We start from the raw sequence: 16,171 nt of genomic DNA on the forward strand, positions 1-16,171 counted from the left end.
TGTGGAGAACACAAACCACAAGTGAAACCATGGATTTTAGCAGTGGGTACAATAGGGCCCCAGAAGGCCAGCAGCCCCTCCCTTCCTCTCGAGGGTCCTGAAACTGTCTCATCTGGGAGATGCCATCTTGGGAAGGAGGAAGCAGCAATGGTGACATTTAGGGCATGAAGAGACAGCCTTGAGGGAGGTCTGAGCCTTGAATTTGACTGAATAGTTTATCTGAGAGAAGCATTTAAAATGAAAGAGACCATTTCAAAGCATAAGCAACTGTTTTAATGGAAAGGGAATGAATCATCTTTAATTAGCAAATTTAAATGTTCCTCCTATCAGCAGAAATTGTGGGCTCATAAGAAAGAGTGAAGGACTTATAAAAACTAAACAAACCACATTTTTCTTAAAATACCTGAGTTGTTAGTGTATGTGTCAAGATATGATCGGACTTCTTGTTGGAATGTTGATTTTATCTGAATTCACTGCGTGCCACTTCATTAGGTATTTTAAAAATATTTTATGTATTTATTATGTATGTTGCATCTGGTGGTATAATTGAATATGAAACGAGAAATCTAGGGAATTTCTTTCTGACATGCACTATAATTTAAAACAGTAACAGACAACTGCAAATTGTGTTAGAATACAAGATTGTCATTTGGTATTTACTACGATTGCAAAAACAGCTTGTTAAGGAAAAATAATTAGACTTCCCCAAGTATCTTGATGTCATAATACATATGTAAATTGTGGAGTAGGACATACAAAAAAAATATTGCTTTAAGTGTCAGTTACTGCTAGCCCCAGAGAGAAAAAGAGCTGCAAAACGTAGCTACTGTATGTTTACACATACGTTTATAGCAGGCATTTGTCTCCCACTCCTTTTCTTCAGTAACAATAAGATAAACGTCTAAAAGCCTTGGTTTTAGATTTGGAGTCGACAGTTGGCTATACTTCTGCCCAAAGCCATTGATGTCTTCCTGCGTTAAGTGCGCGTGAGGGCTTGCGTGCTCTGGTCTGCGTAAGACTCAATTAAGCTTTGGGATAAAGAGTAACTGTGTCGTAGCCCTCTGGGGGCCGCATGCGAGCTCTTGCATGCGTTTCGCAGTACAGCTCGCCCTCCACGAAGAAGTAGCCCTTCTGTTTGAGGTTGAGGTTGCAGTCGGCACACACGAAGCACTCCGGATGCCGGTACTTATCCCGCGCCTTCACAACAGCACCGCTGTAGAGAAAAGGGAGATCAACTCAAACAAACAAAACCCACAAAGCCGAAAACATGCTACAAAGGGAGATAACCCTGCCTTCTGGCAGGTGTTATCTGTTTCACATTCAGGAAACAGCCTCCAGCTGTAAAACCAGCACGGCTGTGAAACTGACGTCATTGTCAGCCAGATCCCTGAGGACCACAGGAACACATCCCGTGTTTCTCGGGTGCCTCGTTTTCAGAGTTTTCAGACAAGTCGTTTCTACAAAAGTTATGGGATCTTACCTCATGATCTTTGCCGATTGTTTCTTTGACAGAGGAAAACACGATATGAATGAGACTAACACCCCTGCACAGGATTCTGATTGTGACCAAGGTTGCCTACAGGGCTACAAGTCCCTCTGACTGCTTTCTGTGTTGGTGGTGCAGCCTGTATTCTATGGAGCACAGAGAAAACAGACCCAAGAGCAGAGACGGGATTGCCATGGGTGGGCGGACTGACCTCTCCTGTCAAAACAGCTTACTTCAGCCTGGGTGAGGTAACTGCTTTTGGTACCATTATAAACGCTTGTGTTTTATGAGATCCTCTCTGCTCCAGAGCTCCGTGTCCCGCTCCTTTCTTTCTGTGTCACATTCCCCACTTGCTCTAAGCAGGCTTGGCTCCCACTGCCCTCCTGGGATGAATCCTGGAAAACTGGACTGATGGTGCCTCAGTGTGAGCTAAGAGTAGAGGAACAGAATAAAGGGGTGGGAGAAGTGGCCTCGTGGGGCATTTGCAGTGGAGAGATTGAAATGACCTGCTTCACTGGAAGATTTGAACTAGCAAGTGTGGCTATTCAAACATAAGGGCCCTTGAAATGGAAGCTGACTGAATTTTTAAAAATTATATTTCAGTATTTGTGTAACTTAAAAAACCCAGTAAAGATAATGTGTTTCAGTGAACAACCTGATGACCTTAGTATTCGGTTCCCTGAGTTTATACAGAAAAGAAAATATTTAAAGACTGTATATTAACAAAGGGAAGGCTTTTTGAAGTGAAATTATGATTCTTGGACGTGATTTTTTAAAATATACTTCTAAGACAATTTTTATGGGAAAATATGTGAAATTATCAGTCCAGAATGCCGATTCACGTTACATGCCAGTTTTAGGGTGTGTCGAACGAATTCTGGTCAAATGTGCTGAATGTTGTGGATATATTTCAAGTCACTGACTGGAAATAGAGAACAGATACCAAGATTCATAGTGAACTCCTGGGTTAAAAATGAAACTTACACGATGCCACTCCCACATTTGTCACAGAGTGGCATCTTCTGTGTGCTGCCAGGGCCACCATGGACTTTTGTAACTGGAGCTCTCACGCTCCGAGTTCCAGCCGGACGGTCATCTGAAAAACAAAGTGTTTCCATTTATGGCAAGGGAACAGCTGGCTACTGGCTAGTTCCTACTTTGCTTCTATTTTAAGGTGTGCACTTTAACTTAAGGAATTCTTAAGTTGCTCGGGTGCTATCATTTCAAAAGGAGTAGGACCGGTTCAAGCATAACTCGTTCTGAAGCATGGCCTTACAAAACAGAATTAGTCAACATTTGTCGTTGTCATAGGGAGCTGTTATAAAATGCTCAAAAAGGCAGAATACCTTTTGCATTTCTTCCTGTTTCTTATTGGGGTGAAATATACATAACATAATATTGACCATCTTAACCATTTTAAGATGGGTAATTTGGGAGCAGTAAGTCTATTCACAGGGTTGTGCAACCATCACCAATGATTATTTCCAGGACTCTTTCATCATCCAAACAAAAACCCTGTATCCATTAAACAGTAACGGCCCGTTCTCTCTTCTTCCCAGATCCTGGTAATCTCTATTCTACTTTCTGCCTTAAGACTTGCCTATTCTAGGTACCTCTTATGAGGTACTCTTATGAAGGGTACAATATTTACCCTTCTGTGTCCGGCCTGTTTGACTGAGCATGTTTGCGAGGTTCATCCATGTTGCAGCATGTATCAGAATTTCATTTTTTGAGGCTGCATGATATTCTGTGTGGATAGACCATATTTTGTTTATCCATTGATCAATTGGTAGACAAATGCGTTGTTTTCACTCTCTGGCTATTGTGAATAATGCTGCTATGAACATTGGTGTATAAGTATCTGTTTGAATCTCTGCTTTCAAGTTTTTGGGTATGGACCCAGAAATGTAATTGTTGGATTATATGCTAATTCTATGTTTAACTTTTTGAGGAACCCGTATACTATTTTTCACAATGGCTGCACCATTTTGCATTCCCGCCAACAACGAACAAGGGTTCCAGTTTTTCCACATGCCCATCAACACTTGTTTCTTCCTTTTAAAAAAATATTAGCTATCCTAGTGGGGCATTTTGCATACTGTGCAGGTTTTTAAAGGACAGTGTATCTTTTGTTGATGGAAAAACACCGGTAAGAGTGTGAGCCCCGAGGACAGCAGGGGTGGCTAGAGGTTCAGTCCTGCTTCTTACTGGCTGCGTCTCTTTGTACAAATCCGCTGTCTCTATGCCTCAGTTTCTCATTTGTTAGAGAAAATAATAGTTCCTATCTCACGGGTTATTGTGAGGATTAAATGATAAAGTATGCAAAGTACTTAGCACAGGGTTTGGAACACAGTAAGGGTTCATTGCAGCGTTATTTTAAAATTTGGATGATGATGATGATACCGTGGAGTATGGGGGGAGACGGAGAAATCTTGCAATATCCATTGAAGGTTGGACTTTACGATTCTGAAGCTGAACTAGCCCCTGGATTACTGTGGAGGGAATTTGTCGTGGTGCTCTTTTATCACCAAGTTGGTGGCTATTTGGATACATTCTGGAAGCTCCTTTCCTAAACCAAGCACCGCCCAAATCCTTTGGAGGAAAGATCACTGAATTGAATACATTTTTAGACTTTCATTCCCAGTATGTTTACTGCCCTCCCATCCCTTGACTTTTCTAAGGGCCTCCATCAATGCTGTCCCAGCAAGACATTCGCGGCTGCTCACCAGGGCCGTCATTCACTAATTCCTGGAGCACTCTGAAGGAGCCCGACTGGCGAGGCTGAGTAGGTTCATTCCGATTGTCATGGAGCATCCGGTACACATCTGACTCGGGGGGCACGGAGGCTACGGGTTCACTGAAACACAGGGTGGCAGAGAAAGCAGTGTCAGGAGCATCATGACACATGGGCTGTGCAAGAAGCTACAAGGCATGAATAAGCAATGATCACTATATTTGCAGTAACTCCTGAACAAAAGCCTCTGTGTTTTCAAGTTAGTCTCTATTACAGTTAAAAAATATGGTATGAATTCACATGGGTCACCTTGAAGATGTCATTAAATTACATCACCGCACTTCTCCATCTGACAGAATACTTTGGAGGGCAACTAAAATGTGATTGTCAGGGAATAGCAATTAAAAAAATAACACTCGTGTCTGATGGATATATAATTATGATGTGAACAAAATTAACTTTTCTCATAAAAAAGTCAACAAAACATGTGGTAGGAAGTGCAGGAGTGACCCCAGTTTGATTATTCTTGGTCATAAAATGCTCAGTAAAATTCAGATTCACTTCTGATATTAAACTGAAAGGTATGGCTTCATTTTGTTTTTAAGATTAATTTGTTAACTTCTAAAAACAGCAAAGGTATCGTTTTGCTTATAAATTGAAGATGTTCAACTCGTATGTGAAAGTACATAATGTAGAAACTTTCAGTTATATTGACTACATTATGTTTTTTAATAGCCACATTATAATTCACTTCTAACAATGATAGCAGCTTTATTTTTAATATTCTACAAATACAATTCAAATCTAAGAAAATGCCTCAATAATACTACTACATGCCAGGCACTAAATGCTTTATTATTTTATGTCATTTAACTGCATTATCTAGAAAAGTAGTTGCTCTCTGCACATACTTTTCTACCTATATCCTATTTGAAAATCATCTTATATATCTGAAAGTCCTTGCAAAAAAGCTTTGAGATACATTACATGATTATTATCTCATTGCATTCATCCCAAGAGATATTTTTGGGAATTGATACATAGTACTCTTAAACATTATAAAACTTTAATTTATAAAAAGCGGTTATGTAATACTGAAAGAAGTAATAAGACTTTATCTTATAATAAATCTTTTTAATTGAAAAGCTTGATGGCAAAAGTGCTTTGAACAAATATTCATAATAAAGAAGAAAGCCGTCAAAATAAGAGACCAATGGAAATTAAATATTTACAGTATTAGCTTGAGCTTATAAAACTTTATTCATGGCAAAAATTCCAAATGAAAAAATAATTACCTCTCCATAAGATACCATTAACAGAGAGAAGAGGTGTCATTTCTTAAAATTCCTCTGAACTTCCCATCCCTTTCCCAAATTTTGACCTCCAAAGGAGAAGCGTAGAGTATACCAGATTATAAATCACTTTTGAAAAGTGTTTACCAGACATTTGTAAAGAACATTGTAGCTTTCCAAGAGATACATACATTTGGTCCTTACATGATTTCATTTTATTGCGATCTGTCCCATTAAGCTCTACTTAGTTCATTCTGGAAGTCACTTTTATCTTTATGTCTAGATATTTGCAATACATCCTTAGCATTTTTCTCTTGAAAGCTTTCCACATAACCTTCTTCCAATTAAGACAACGTTAAAAGACACCGGTAAAGTTGACATTGCCCATGTGTTTAATTAATATGCCCATCATTCAAAAAGACTCGTATTACCTCATTATGGGTGTTTCCCCTAGAGCTGTTGAAACCTGACCCTGAAGTGTTTCCATAATATTGTCATCTGAGTACAACTGCATAGGTGTATTAAACTGAGCATGTACAATCTTCACACCGGGAAGTTCCATTTCCAAAGGAATGTTAGGGGCCATCTTAGCAGCAACTTTCAAGTCACCTGGGCAAATAGTACTAAGAGTACTGACAGAAGAAGGGGTGCTACGTCCACTGCCACCGTCAATACCGGACGGAGTACTGCATCCACTGTGTTAATGACCACGTTACACAGAGAGGTGACACAGGAATCAGAAAATCCAGACAGGAGAACACAGAGAACAAGTACAGAGAGGTTAAAAGGAATCGAAGACAGAAAGTAAGAAGTGAATTCAATCAAATTCAAATGAAATGTTTATTTCTAGCTAGAGTATATTTTAAAAAGGGGAGACATTTAAAAATTCATGATGGAAAAAAGTTCAAGAAAATTAAAAAGTACAGGTGATATTGCATTTGTTGGCTCTGTTCTACTAGGCAATATGTTAAGCCGAGGGTTACACATAGAGTTGTGTGCATAAAGTAGAAAAGATGGAACTCGCTTTACTTTTTAAAAACAGGCCACACAGTTTTAAACTTGCCAACATCACAAACACATGATGCAGGGAAATTACATTGGCTGGATGTCCTTTTACTTTTATGAGCTGCAATGTTTAAAATGAAAACATTAATAAATGATCCTTCACAAATGGTAACTGGCTTTGCAGCATGAAGGTCAATCAGATATTTAGGCTAAACATTTCAAAATAGGAAGCAGATGTTTCAGAAATGCAGTTACACGTTCCTTGAATAGGTTCTCCGTAGGTTCTGTGATAAAGATTATGTTTGAAAGCTACTTTGTGAACGTTTTCTTGTTACCATGTTAACTTTTTCTACTTTCGTGCTTTAATTTTGTGAAGAGTACACTTTAAAAAAAAATTGTTCAGTGATTTAATACAGGCTCTAGAAACAGCCAATAAATGCTTGTCACCTTGAAATTAATTGATTAGAGGGCAAATAAGGTGGTCTTGGACTCTTTAGATGCCACCTAGGGCATCATATGTAACTATTTCATGTAACATTTTGGAGGTACACATATATTTCCATGCATATTTCTCATTTCCTTTTAAAGATCAATTGAGGGGACTTATTATTAAAACACAAGAAAGGCCATTCATGCAGTTTTAAAAACAGCTAGGGAGATTTCATATTCTCTTTGAATCTGGACAGGAGACTAGTCACAACTGACATGCCAGTGACTTAAAAAGTAATTTTTCTACATGCATTCTAAGTGCAGCATGAGAAATGCATTTTACAAGAAAATGGAATGTACTGAGTTGTTTTTTTTTTAAAGCACAATCATTTAAGACTAAACCAAAAAACATTAGTATTTGTAAGTTTTTTTTTCATGCTTGCAGGTTAGTGTTGCTATAAACTCAAGGCAGAGAACAATTTATATGATGTGTTTATCTCAAAGTCCGTTTTCTCTTAGGGCTTAGGTATGGCTTTTGCATTTACTCTCTAGGGCTACTAATGCTAACCTTAGCCTCATATAGAGGGCAAAAACCAGAAGGATATTGGGCATCGATTCTGCTGACTACATCAATGTTGTAGCCTGCTTAGTGTGAACAACTCATGTCACTAAATGGATTTAAAAATTTTTTTGTCTGGTGTTATCCAGTTCGACCACCTGCATGACCTAAATGAGGCGAGTATACATGGATGTGCTCCTTTACTTCCTGGCTGTTGAGACCCTATTTAAAGCCCAGTCTGTAAATTGGTAAATCATCTACAAAATGCCGAGTGGCGTTTTTATCATTTTTGTAGGCTCAACACTCTCTTTGCTCCTGAAATCGACCGTAGTTGGTGAAAGACTGTGCCAGCCCTCGAGCTAGACAGGAGATGGGTAAGCTATGAGCAATCAGAATTTACAGATAGACATTATTTTGTAGTTGTAATTAGTAATCTTTGTTATTAGTGTTCTTGTGTATAGCATGCTTGTGTACATAATTTTATTTAAGCAAAGATTGTATCTTCTATTGCCTGATTTCTTTATCATTCTATTTAGGAGCCCCTGGTTATTGAATACATAGGAAATATACCCTTAGCAAACAAGAATGACCTTTTTATAAATTTTTGGGACATTTTTAAAAGATCTCTTGAACTGATGCTCTAAGTAAATAGTTTTGATGAGCTCTAGTCATGTGGGTAGTATCATGGGTCACCATGACCTATCCTGTGACCCAGAAAAGTAGATACTAATGAGATTTCTTGACTTTGACTTAGTGACTTGGCATGTGTAAGCTTGATGATACACTCAATTACTTCATGCCTCCATATCATCAGACAGAGAACTAATTTCCCTGGCCTGTGTACAGACTTTTTGGGATGAACTTCTGGAAGTGAGCTGTCCAAAAACCACTCAGAGGATTCTATTTTATCATTTGGATCTCCAAAATATCTTGTGTATATTTTTAGGTATAAATTTGGCTTTAAAAATTTACATATTTGCCTATAAAAATACTGATTTTTTAATATGCTTCAATTATGAAATAAAAGAACCATAACTAGCAGTCAGGCCCGAGGGAGATTAACATATTAACAATTTAGCGTCTCCCACTTCGGATTAAAAAGTTGTTCATTTGGCTGTAGCTTGGTATATAGCCACCTAAAACTCCACCTCGATGAAGGATCATTTGGTAAGAACCAGAAATTCAGAAGCTAGAACAAATAGGGGACACAGGAAGAAGGGAAAGATAGTAGAGGCATTTTTACAATTCTTTAAGATTTATATGTGGTACCTGTCTTTAGAGTTTATTTGGGGGGGCAGGGAGAGAATGAACAGGGGAGGGGCAGAGAGAGGGGGACAGAGGATCCAAAGAGGACTCTGTGCTGACAGCAGAGAGCCCGATGTGGGGCTCAAACTCACAAACCGTGAGATCATGACCTGAGGCCAAGTCAGATGCGTAACCCACTGAGCCACTCAGGCGCCCTGGAGACCTGTCTTTAAAGCAAACCCTTTTGTCCCTGTTTCTCCTCTCTCCTCTCCCAAATTCAGCTATATTGAAAGGCACCTTACAATAACAAAATCATGAGTGGCTTGTCACTATCACCATGTTTGAGTTAAAATGAAAATAAAAGAAGGCCATTAGCTACCTGAATCCCTCTGACTTTCCCTGAATTTTGATAAAATTAAATGTGTTACTGGTCTTTAGCCACGGCAAGATCTGTGTTACTCTGATGTGTCGTTTCACCCATCGCCTAAAGTCCTAGGGTTTGGATTAGTGAATTTCCAGTTGAACCAACCTCAAAAGAATGCAAGTGCATTAATTTCACTATGCTTCTTTAGAAAGTTGCATATGTATGTATTCAATAGTAACATAGCATCTTAACTCTTTATCTAGTATTACCATCTTGGGGGAGGGGCTGGGAAGCTGTTGAAAGTGCGCAAATAGGGAGAAGATATACAAGCAAATAGAATGGGGACCAGGGAACAACGAAGTAAAGAAAGGCTTGTGCAGAGTTCCATCTATGAGGTAGGGTGGTAGCTCTTGATTCTACTTGCCACTCAAGTATTATTAGGTGCGCTTAGGACTTCGTTCCTTTATCTAAGAACATTATGGAGCATTAGTCTGTCCCAGCCTTGTGTCCAGGTGCTGGGAAGATAGAAGGCGCTCCCTTCTATTGGGGGAAAATGTATTTGGTAGTCACTGCCTTTTTAGCCTTGTCTCCTGCTCTTCCACTCTACTGCTTCTGAGTCTGATCTCACAAAATCGGCCAGCTTATTTTGAGATAATCCTCTGGCCCTGACTCTAGCTCATGGAAAGGTCTGCACAAGGAGATCACAGATCACATATCAAGCAATGATTGACCATCCAGAGCAGGTATCATAAACTTGGACACCCCCAGGGGCCTGCAGGTTACACTTACATACAAATAGGCCAGGTATTGGGAATGGTGAGCCTTTTGACAGGATGGAGACTAGATGTTCCATCTTAAGGCATTTGCTTAAGTTTTTTGGTTTTGGTTTTGTTTTTTAACAACAGCAGGGTTACATAAAACACCCTCTGTAAGTTGGATGGGCCGCTAGTTTGTGACACTGGATATAGATCATTATTCAATAATCCTAACTGCCAACTTCCTTCCTCTGGGCTGACTAATGTAGCTGAGGTCAGAGGAATGGGTTTGAGGTTTCCTAAAGTCACTCCTTCCCAATGTGCCAACACAGGGCATTCGTTTGGGGGGCGGGGGGGGGGCCCCCCCCCAGGTTGGAGTACAATTTCTAGAGAAGATATTTATTTGAAAAGGATCATCTAACTGAAGATGACGATCTGTTTCTCTGATGGACAGCACTGAAGAGCTGGCCTGTTCTTACTGCAGTGTGGACACAGTTATATCTGTGAGGGTAACAAACATACCTCCCTCTCTCCCAGCTCTTTCCTTATACTGCTCTCCTCTGTGTGGCAAAGTTCCTTTTCAAGTGGCCTCTTTTTCTTTGCAAGTGTGCATAAGGATGAAGATTTATTTTTTGTTATTAAAAATTTTTTTTTAATGTTTATTTATTTTTGAGAGACAGAGCGTGAGCAGGGGAGGGACAGAGAGAGAGGGAGAGAGAGAGAATCCCAAGCAGGCTTCAGGCTATGAGCTGTCAGCACAGAGCCCTTTGTGGGGCTCAAACTCAGGAACCAGAAGTTTATGACCTGAGCCAAAGTCGGACGCTTAACCGACTAAGCCACCCGGGGGGCCCCCACATTTATTTTTATGTAAGAGCTAGAATGAGTGGGATTACACAGCAGGCTAATGGTGCTGTGAGAAACAAGGGCTGAGGTGGGCTACTCACAGCCTGTGAAACATAGAAAGCTGCACCAGCGTTCCACTGGGCCCCGCCTGTCTCCTGACTTCTGATAGGGTGCCGGTGTCCATGTTTGTTCCTGCTGGCTGGGCTCTCGTGCCCTGGGAATGGGGTACATCTGCCTGCCTCAAAGGTCACTGTGTTCTGATGGGATCCTCAGAGCAGCAGGGGTATTAGTTATAAATATATGTGGTGATTGCCTAACATTTCACAGCTCTATAATCTGGTCAGTATTTACTCTCAGAAATGGACGTTAGTTACCTACTGTTCTCTGCTAAAAGTGAGTTTGTTTCTTTTGCTTTTGAAATAGGCTTCAAAATGAGCAGAGTCACGCCAAACCCCTAAGGGTTACTCTTCTTAGTGATTAGTAAGGATTTATTAGAGAAGCATGCACTCCAGACGTCACAATCTCAGAGCTTATGACCTGCTTCGGCCTGGGATTATGAAAGGTTTGGGCCGAATATTGTGCTTGTGTTCAAAGTAGTTCACATCCTGTAAAAACAAAGGGTTAAAAAGTTCCTCAGTGGAAGATAGTTTTTGTGGCTTTTTTTTTTTTTTTTTTAGATAAAAGTAAATGAATGATAACTGCACAGAGAAGATTATTTACCACCAAATATTGACATGACTAAGAAGGGGGATGATGGAAACGAGCGATTTCTTCACTTTAAGCATCTGTTCACTAAATGTTCAGGAACTGGCAGACTGGACTCCAGAACATTCTGGATCTGTTCTAGACGCTTGTCTTTAAACTAAACATCTGACTGTGCCTTCAGGAAAGTAAAAATAAAACAGCAAGAGCTGGACTTTGGAAAGGAAAAGAAACCATACTATCACTGTTAAGAGCATGGTGGCCGGAAGGCAAGTCGGATACTTACTTTTGAGGTGAACTAGGAATGAGACCCCGCAGCTGTCCGTGAAGCGCGTCTTGTATATTGCTAGTTGAATAGAGCCCAATGGGTGAGTTATAGGAAGCGCTCACTACCTGTCTTTTGTCATCAATGTTTGCTGCTGCAACGAAAGGTTGGGCCCTTCTGTTGTGCGCGGTACCAATGGGTTTGAACTCCTGTACAATGGCAGACAAGATACACAGAGCCACAGAACGCACAACAAAGCCATTAATGAGCAAACCTAGAGCATCGCTGTTGTTAATCAAGGCTTCTTCACCCCACTGCAAGATTAACGGCAAGGTTAAAGGAGGAGTTACGCATAAACCTTTCTACATTTTCTGTGAAATTTGCATGTGCTGTATTCAGCCACGTTTAAGGTGCAGATGAATCGACCTTATTTAAAATATCATAAAAGAATTAGAACGTTATTCTTTTTGTTTGGCCCTACTGACTTTCACAGCTGTAGTTGTTAAGAAATTCTCATATGACTCATTTGGATACTGAAATTCGATGTCAGAAATGAGATTTGTGGCTTAGAAGAATTATCATAGTTAACTTTTTCTCAAGAAGAACTTATATACACTTTCTCTTCTATGAATATCTTATTACAGCTTCCTCCATTTTAGGAAAAGGAGGGGCAAAACAATCAGAGGGAGGGAGCATTTATGAATACTTATACCGAATCATTTTAACTAATCCAAGTAAAAGTTTTATTTTTTCTTTATGCCTACCACAAAAAAATTCTTATTTTGCATTATGTTCTAACTTTAAATTTAGAACAAATAATAGGCATTGAAAGACTATTTTTTCCTTATGAGAGCAGGGATACCATGTATATGGAAACTTTCTTTTCTTTTCTTTCCTTTTTTTTTTTTTTTGTGATGATTGCACATTGTGTGTTTAAAGAACTTTTCATGTTTCTTTTAGTCCCAGAAGGACTAAAGTCAACAATTCAGATAGCTAATGTCTAAGACTCACAAGAGGATCTCCACTTTATTGCTTGGAGAAAAGGATCAAACATCCGAGTCCCAAACTCTGAAACATGCCTGAATGATCGGAAACTCTATGTTATTATTTTTTTAATGTAGGAATCCGGTTTTCCAATTTTTACAGAGATTTGTAATTTCGTAAAGTCATTAAATATCTTTTTCTCCTAAGCGACAGAAGAAAACCAGGAGGGAAGGCTAAAATATACACAAGCTGATTCTCTTTCCAGATCTTTTCATTTGGCAGAATCAGTGAGATAAATCTTTCCAATATTTTCACTCACGCATTCACATCGACTTCACTTACTTTGGTGAATGTGCCACCAATTTTTCACACAGATTTCAACTAGCACAAACATTTATGATTCTTTGAAATGTTACTGAAAGGAGGCTGTTTTTATTAAAAAAAAAAAAAACCAAGAAGGTTTTGTAATATTCTTGCTCATGTCATTTTTTTCTCTTCTTGTCATTACAAATGAGTAAATCGTGGGATGGTGCTTTTTTTGGTTGTTGTTAGAAAAAGAGACTGTCTTCGTTTCTTAGGGGAGGAACCAGAGTTTTGCACAGAGATTCTTGTGCTTGAGAACATACCGACAGCTTCCTTTAGGGACCCACGCCACATGATGCTTCGGTGTTTTGATTCTGAGCAGCCACTCTTCACACGAAGTCCCTATTCCCCCATCTAGGTTTCTTGGAAAAGTTCACTTAAAATTTTAATAGTTGTAACAGGCGAATGGGGTGCAGCTTCAAATACTAGCTGCACGGAGTCTGTGACTCCAGCTACCCCAAATCTCCTGGCGTCTGAAAATCGGGGATGTGGCAGAGACTTTTCTCTCATCAACCTTGGGCCGCGTATTATGATAGCCTCTTAAACTGGAGAAGGTCTGAGTTGAATACAATAGGCTGTGCTCCTATAGTGTGATTGGACTGACTGGCATCTCACTGATTCATTATTTTTACCCCCAGAATAATGGCTCACTGCCTAGGGGTTCGTTGGGGGACAGTAGGGTTGCTGCTGTTAGGCAGCAGAATGACTGAAATCACCAACTGTGGCTTTAGAAGAATGCTGAGTCCCAGAATATGGGAAAATGTGTGTAGTCACACATTTATACAGTGCTACCATCTGATTGTTCTGGCTGATTTAATGATGAATTCTGCTTGTTTTGTTTTGTTTTTTATGATTTCTGATTAGCCATTATTATGGCAGGAAAAAAGTGAACTGGAAATAATTGTAGGTAATGCCAGTGGTGATGATTCAAGCCTTTGTTACTCTTTTCGAAATGAAAGAAGAAGGCTAATTGCCTCATTTAGTTTTGGTAAATTATTAATTTCTCAGGCTAATTAAAAGAGTGAATCAGGCAGAACTGAAGGACTCAAGCTTTGTGGAATTTTTCTTTTAACAAAGTATGATACGCCTTAAAGATCTTGATAAATAGAATTGAATTTATAAAAATTAGTTAATGTAATATGATGGTTTTATGGGGGAAAAAGTCGCTGCCCTTATTTCTAATTAGTCTTAAAATGATTAATAAACATGGGTGGTGATTGTCCTGTAAATGAGGCATCTTCACTGAAAATATCTGTGCACTAATAATTTCTAGTAGTGCTTCCGAAAAGCAGCATTTGAGTTAATCAGCTCCAACCTTTTTATTTGCTTTCAGTTTTGGTTATATATTGCAAAGGTCATAAATGTGTAATTTGTTAAAATAAGAAAAAAAACCTTACTTTCTGCACATAATCATAAGAGGATATAAAAGAATATAGGCTTCAATCTAATATAGGCTTCAAACATTTGTATTTAGGCTTTGCAAAGCGTTAGTTTATGGGCTGCTAGAGCCATTCCAGAAAAGCACAATGAAGTTGTATACATCAAAGGTAAACAAATTTAAGTATGGCACGGGGAGGCAACATTGTATCCAAGTCTTCCATCATTGTTGATGGTCAAACAGAATCAAAAGACAAAGCCAATGACAAGTTTGGTATTCCACATTAATTTCTTTTTACATTTTCTGGAAAATCATTCGTAACAGTAATACCGTAAAAAATTATACAGCAGTCAATACAGTCCAGCTCTTGTGTTTATTTTACCCAGACAAAAGCATCCAAATGATTCTCATCTCTTAGGAATTCAATAAGTAACCACTGCAGTTAATGAATGCATTTTAAATGTCATTTTTAAATATTAGGAGCCTATACTAAGGAATAATAGTTTGAATTAATAAAGTGCTAGAGCCGACAGAGTAAAAGCTAGGCAACTAGATGGAGACTTGCTGATATTGGGGAGAATGCAGCTGGTGACAACAATCTCCAAGTCCTTAGGATGACCTCAGCAGTGACAGCATTCCAAGACAGTTGCACCTTTCAACTTCCTACTTGAAGAAGTTGTCCATAGATAAAGATTCAGCCCAAGAACTGAGGCTATTACCAGCTCCAAAAGAAACAACATGTTTCATGGTACATACATAGAGGTATGTATGTACTTACTAAAAAAAGTGGTGGGGAGATAAGGAAAACAAGGGATCATACCTTCGATCAAGGCACGCTGAAGAAATAATGGTATTTTGTCATATTTGGGATTTATGAACAATCACCACCTGACCTCATGCTCACCCCTCAAAAGAAAAATAGTCACCCCTGCAAATTTTTTTCAGTGATCTGTTTCAAGTGTTTCCCGCATATAGTAGGGAACAGTCTGGGGATTAAGAAAGCTTGTTTTGAATGGGCCGCCTTCCAGTCATCACAAAATTGTAGACAAATCTATCTTTTGAAAATATAAACAGCTCCAACCCATACCTCACTTGCTTGTGTGTATAGTTCCTATACATCTTTATTATCAGATCTTCTAGGGCCAAGGATGCAAATCTTTTATGGAGACAGAAACAGTTATCTTCTCATTTAGAAATGAATGATGTTTGCTTCTGAAAAGCATCTTTCCTGTGTTGTGATAGCTACATTATAATTTTGAGTTGTTCAACTAACACTAAACAAAGATAAGCATAATGTCTTATTTGAGAATGCCGGCTTTGAAGGACACAGACCTCTAACAACATACCGTTAGCCTACAGCTAATATATAATGCTAATATAATGCTTTGTATAGGAAAATGCATATCTGCTCCCAGTCCATGTTCAGTGTGGATGGAAGGCTTTTATTCAATGGCTGCGGGTTGATCTAAACAACTTCTAAGGTTCTTTTTAAGTCTAAGATTCAAGTCTAAATTCAAAAAAACAAAATTTAACTATTTAATAATAGCATGAACAAGTGAAAAAAAAAAACCAGGCATTAATATTTCATGTCAGTTGTCACTATAACTGTAAAAGGAAAGTCCCCAAAGCCTGAATCTATGCATAGGGAAAAGACTGGAAATAAATACACTAACATTTTCTTAATTGTGGCAGGGCTTGTGTGGTAGGATGTAATTTTTTCCCCCTCAATGAATATATATTACTTTTAATTTTTTTAACGTTTATTCA

General features: G+C 38.9%; 1 protein-coding gene across 3 annotated transcripts in view; it reads right to left on the bottom strand.

Moving 5' to 3' along the window:
- Positions 1 to 250: 250 nt before the first annotated feature.
- Positions 251 to 16,171, bottom strand: part of PDLIM3 (PDZ and LIM domain 3) — a 30,199-nt gene continuing 14,278 nt past the window's right edge. The window contains exons 4-8 of one of the 3 annotated variants that reach the window (XM_040489936.1): positions 11,250 to 11,317; positions 5,944 to 6,207; positions 4,213 to 4,343; positions 2,471 to 2,582; positions 251 to 1,213 (exon numbers count right to left, since the gene is read on the bottom strand). In XM_040489936.1, coding sequence (XP_040345870.1) covers positions 1,024 to 1,213; positions 2,471 to 2,582; positions 4,213 to 4,343; positions 5,944 to 6,207; positions 11,250 to 11,317 — 765 coding nt within the window. In that variant the 3' untranslated portion in view covers positions 251 to 1,023. Of the gene's footprint in view, positions 1,214 to 2,470; positions 2,583 to 4,212; positions 4,344 to 5,943; positions 6,208 to 11,249; positions 11,318 to 11,700; positions 11,889 to 16,171 lie in introns of all 3 variants that reach the window. The other 2 variants (XM_040489937.1, XM_040489938.1) reach the window with 2 other exon arrangements.

The sequence above is a fragment of the Herpailurus yagouaroundi genome, unplaced genomic scaffold (genome assembly GCF_014898765.1).
Source record: "Herpailurus yagouaroundi ecotype Mexico unplaced genomic scaffold, PumYag 181, whole genome shotgun sequence".
NCBI classification, from domain to species: Eukaryota; Metazoa; Chordata; class Mammalia; order Carnivora; family Felidae; genus Herpailurus; species Herpailurus yagouaroundi.